The 5,467-nt window shown below is 45.9% G+C and overlaps 1 protein-coding gene across 1 annotated transcript; it reads right to left on the bottom strand.

The window, feature by feature from the left end:
* Nucleotides 1-3,680: 3,680 nt before the first annotated feature.
* Nucleotides 3,681-4,619, bottom strand: LOC120391295 (olfactory receptor 52E2-like). The gene has a single exon (XM_039514797.1). The coding sequence runs from the start codon at nt 4,617-4,619 to the stop codon at nt 3,681-3,683; it is 939 nt and encodes a 312-aa protein (XP_039370731.1).
* Nucleotides 4,620-5,467: the final 848 nt, after the last annotated feature.

Genomic DNA, 5,467 nt, shown 5'->3' on the forward strand with positions numbered 1-5,467 from the left:
GACAAGTGCAGAGTCCTGCACTTAGGACGGAAGAATCCCATGCACTGCTACAGACTAGGGACCAAATGGCTGGGCAGCAGTTCTGCAGAAAAGGACCTAGGGGTTACGGTGGACGAAAAGCTGAATATGAGTCAACAGTGTGCCTTTGTTGCCAAGAAGGCTAATGGCATTTTGGGTTGTATAAGTAGGGGCATTTCCAGCAGATCGAGGGATGTGATCATTCCCCTCTACTCAGCACTGGTGAGGCCTCATTTGGAGTACTGTGTCCAGTTTTGGGCCCCACACTACAAGAAGGATGTGGATAAATTGGAGAGAGTCCAGCGGAGGGCAACAAAAATGATTAGGGGGCTGGAGCACATGACTTATGAGGAGAGGCTGAGGGAACTGGGATTGTTTAGCCTGCAGAAGAGAAGAATGAGGGGGGATTTGATAGCTGCTTTCAACTACCTGAAAGGGGGTTCCAAAGAGGATGGATCTAGACTGTTCTCAGTGGTAGAAGACGACAGAACAAGGAGTAATGGTCTCAAGTTGCAGAGGGGGAGGTTTAGGCTTGATATTAGGAAAAACTTTTTCACTAGTAGGGTGGTGAAGAACTGGAATGGGTTACCTAGGGAGGTAGTGGAATCTCCTTCCTTAGAGGTTTTTAAGGTCAGGCTTGACAAAGCCCTGGCTGGGATGATTTAGTTGGGTTTGGTCCTGCTTTGAGCAGGGGGTTGGACTAGATACCTCCTGAGGTCCCTTCCAACCCTGAGATTCTATGATTCTATGATTCTTCCCTCCCTGGGAGGTATTTACTGCTTGATCTCCCCATCTAATAATTGGACAATAGCTTGTTTAGCCTCATCCATGTCATTAAAATTTTGAATGAGGTGTGTTTTGAATTAATAATTGTTTTAATTGTAGTCTCAGAAATGTTGGAGTAGTTTGGACAATCAAGTCCTGATTAAAGTGATCAGATAAAATAATAGTCGTGTTTTCAAAGGTGGGAATAGGGGAAATTCCTTGGTTTCCAATTGAGGTGAACTGCTTTGGAGTAAAAAAACCTCAGAAATTCAGATATGTGACCTGACGCTCCAAGGATCCAGTGAAAGAAATGGTTGCAACCCTCAAGTACAAGTACCAGTATTGGGGTTTTGAATTTGAATTTGATTTTTATCTCGTTTTGTTGCTAATGTGGATGAACTCCTGCTGGGAGTTTTTTTTTAAATCAAATCTACTCGGTATCTAACAAAAGCTTTCATTTGTTACTTGATGTATAAACCAATGTGTTAATAAAAACCCTTTGTTTCAATAGATTGGGCTACTTTTGGGTTAGTGTTTAAGTGACTTTGGGCTATTAATGCCAGTAGAAATCTGGCAACCCCAGAACCAGAGGAGTCAGGGACGAAGCGCAGAAAGCAGAGCTGGGCTGGAGGCAGAGCAGCGGTGCTGAGGCAGAGCTTGGGACTGCAGCAGGAGCAGACCAGAACTGGGAGCTGCGCTGTCACAGACCAGCTGCACCAACGTGGAGCCAGGGCTGAGCTACAGAGGGGAGCTGTGGGCCTGAACCAGGATACTGGATGCCGGCCGTGCCACAAGTAACATGGCAGCTGAGCACGATGAGTAGCTGGGGAGAGCAAGGTGGGGCCATGGGCAGAGGATCCAGCCCAGGAAGATGTTGCTAGAGCTAGAGGGCTTTGAAGGCTGGACTCAGAAGAGGGGACGTGGATCTGATTGGAGGGGAGAAGGGTCCTGCCACTTGGAGCCTGAGTGTCTGACCCATGGTATCACCGCAGCACAGCCAGGGCTTGGACAGGAGGCCTGGGACGTGTAAGGAACAGACTGCAAACTTTCCTTACACCTCAGAGAGGGCTATTTGTGGAGCAGGGGTGCTCAGGGCTCCCCATTCTCCCGGGACAAAGGAGAGAGCCATGAGAAGCCATGTCTGGAGTGGGCCTGGAGTGGGAAGTGGGAAGTGGGGTTGTACCCATCTGTAGGTCCTAGGAGATGGAGATTTTTTTCTGCGACATATGCGGGACTTGGAGCAATGTCGAGGGTATTGTTTACTTTACACTCCAGTGTCTTCCATGCGTGGCTCTCCCATGTCTCGATCACTATGTGTTTCGTTGCACCACCACCAGAAGAGTAGACCCCCAAACACAAGAATCCAGATAGCAACATACACAGCCAGGACCACATCACAGGCAGGGCTGTTGGACATCTGCTGCCAGAGGACTCTGCAACACAAAACAAAAATAGACTGTTCCCCCCGCCCTGCCTCCAAGAGGGAGGGAGTGGTAAAACATTTCAAAGCTCACATTTATTCAGACTCACTGATGTCTGAATCATTTTTCTTCCACACTGGGATTATCTGGGACTGATGCTGGGTCCCGAGCATTTGCCCATGACAACTAGGGTACTTTATTGCATTTATTTCACTTTCTGCTGTTTTAATTTCAACAATTACTTGGGTTACATTTACATTTTCATTTGAGACCACTTGAGCTTCCTCTATTACCTCCAGCTCTGAACTTAACTCCTCATCCTCTGACTCCGAGGAATTAGTTGTCAGGTCACTACCTGTTTCTACTTTGGATTCCCATTTCCCATGAGTAATTAAGCTCTCCTCCTCCAGGAACCAAAAATAGGCATCCCTCTCGTCTAAGACTGACTGGGATGGTTTCCCTTCCCTCGTTTTAGCTGTGAGGAGTGAAGCCACTTCAGTATGTTTTTCTTTCCTGACCGAATTTCCAGCTGATAGACAGTGGGACTGGCCTTGTTACAGATTCTAACAGGTCCTGCCCAAGTGGGACTGAGATTGTGTGCTCTTTCCTTTACTTGTTGATAAATAACCGTGTCTCCTACTTGCCATTTTTGAGGATTTAGGACTTGACCCATGACACCCTCATGACAGCCAGGTCATTCCCCCATCCACACAGTGCTGGGTTCGACACCTTGTGAAATCTCAACACCTGCTCTTGACATCTTTGACAACAGGAATGGGTAGTGTATGTTTTGAAAGATCCACCTGAAAGTGACTCCAAAATCGACTTTGCAAAGCAGTAAGTAATTTGACACAAAGGTGATGTTGTAGTTTAATACAGCAGTCCCATTCTCAAAAATGCAGTTTCACATGTCTCACCAATAAGCTTTAGTAAAATCTTCTCAATTCCTGCAGCAGCTTTTGTATATTAGCACTTTCAAACTGAAACACTTGCTTTATCATCCAGGGTTCCTGAAGTATTGGACATACAAAATTCAGGCAAATTTTGTTCACGAGATCACTGCATATATGATAAAGAAGTTCAGCATTTTTAGTTTGTTTATTTGTCTTGGCTATCAAAAACAGTAGCTTCGCTTTGTCACACAGGGACTAATGGAAAACCACCTTGCTTCAGAAAGCTGCAGTATCTTCTTGTGGTCTGTAAGTCATAGAAAGTCTGAATGAGAGGGTATCTAGGATTGGGGGCTGACGGGTGATCCTGAAAGAGATCAGGTGATGGTCAGATAGAGGGAATTCAGCAATGGAGAGAGCAGTGCTTGGTGATGGAGAGATAATACATTAGGTGTGAGGAATTTCTGAGGCTGTGAACTTCCACAACGCTGAGCTCGGCCAAACTTGGACAGAGAACCCTTGAGTAATGAGGAGATATCCTTTCCCCCACTTGTCAGACAGGATTAAACTCCAAGGCCCCTGGTGATTACATTCTGCAGATGTATTTGACCACTTTGTGACGAAGCTCTTTGGTTTTGGCCCCATAAATAATAGGGTTCAGCATGGGGGGGATGAGAAAATAGAGGTTAGCCAAGATGATGTGAACATGGGGAGCGATGCCCTGACCGAACTCATATGTCAGGCTAGAGAAGAGCAAGGGAGTATAAGAGGTCAGCATTACACAGATGTGGGCTGTGCAGGTGTTGAGGGCTTTCTGGTGGGCTTCCTTATGGGAGATTCTGAAGACGGCCTTAATGATCAGACCATAGGACAGGGCAATGAGTGTCAGGTCTAACCCCGCAATTACAAACAATATTACCAAGCAGTACGTCCTGTTGACTGTGATATCACCACACGACATCTTCGCCACAGCTATATGGTCGCAGTGCGTGTGGGGGATAATGCGGTTGGCACAGAATGGCTGCCCACTCAGGAGCAGGGGCGCAGGCAGAACGAAGACAACAGCTCTTATCAAACCCAGTAGTCCTAGCTTAGCTATTCGTGTGTTAGTGAGGATGGTGGTGTATCTCAGGGGGTTACATATGGCAACATAGCGATCGAAGGCCATTGTCACAAGGACGGCTGAGTGCATCACAGAAACCGCATGAAGGAAGAACATCTGGGTGAGGCAGCCACCCACAGTAATGCCTTTCAAATTGAACCAAAATATACACAGGGCTTTTGGCATGACAGAAGTAGACGTGCCAATGTCTGTGAGTGCCAGCATGCAGATCAGCAGGTACATCGGCTTGTGCAGGGACTTCTCTTTCCCTACAACAAACAGCACCGTGAAATTCCCCAACAGGCCCATAATGTAGAACATAGACAAAGGGATGGAAATCAGGACATGGGAAGCTTCTAGGCCAGGGATGCCCATTAAGATGAATGTTGAAGTGTCAGAGGGGGTGAGGTTGAAGGATGCCATGAGATGGTCTATGCAGTGATGAGGCTCAGAAATGCTCCAGGTGTCTGTGAAGGGAGAGAAGAACAGTGATGGGGATTACACATGTTGTAATTAGTACAGTAAATATGTCGTACTTATCAACAATCTAGAAAGGGGCGCAAGCAGTGAGGTGGCAACATTTACGGATGGCACCAGATTATTGAGGTCAGAGTTAAGTCCAGAGAAGTTCTCAGAGGGAGCTAACTAAGCCAAATGAATGGGCAGCATAGCATGATGGCAGATGAGCTTCGATGTCAATAACTGCAACGTGTATGCCCATTGAGGGAAAAACTTCAACTCCTCAAATATCTTACAAAGTTCTTATTTAACTGAATGAACTGAGGAGAGGGATCTGGACATCACAGTACACAAACCTGTGAAATTTTACTCATAGTGTTAGCATGACCAGAAACTAAGGAAAATGTTGGAATCCAGGAGAAATGGGATGGAGAATCCTACAGTAAATACAGTGTCATGAAATCACTCTGTTTTACACTCCTCTAGGCTTCTCTGTGTAATATTGAGCACCCCTCTCACACAGGATATTGCAGAACTAAAGGATTCTGGGTGAGGACAATGAGAATGATCAAGTGTCCAGGGAAACTCTCATATGGAGGTTGAGAAGACTGGGATTGTTACCTTACAAAGGAGATGAATAGGAGGGCATATGAGAGAAATCTATAAATTACTGACTGGTAGAGAGTAGATGGAGAATGTGTTCTCCCTGTCCCGTAACACACAATCAAGAAGACATTCAATTACACTGAAACATGGCAAATTCAAAACTTGATAAAAAGAGTGCTTTCATCACTCCATGCTTAATTAGCCTG

The sequence above is a fragment of the Mauremys reevesii genome, linkage group 1 (assembly GCF_016161935.1).
Source record: "Mauremys reevesii isolate NIE-2019 linkage group 1, ASM1616193v1, whole genome shotgun sequence".
NCBI lineage: Eukaryota > Metazoa > Chordata > Testudines > Geoemydidae > Mauremys > Mauremys reevesii.

Coding starts and splice junctions, on each gene's coding strand:
- LOC120391295 (XM_039514797.1), bottom strand. CDS start 4,619: ATGGCATCCTTCAACCTCACCCCCTCTGACACTTCAACATTCATCTTA.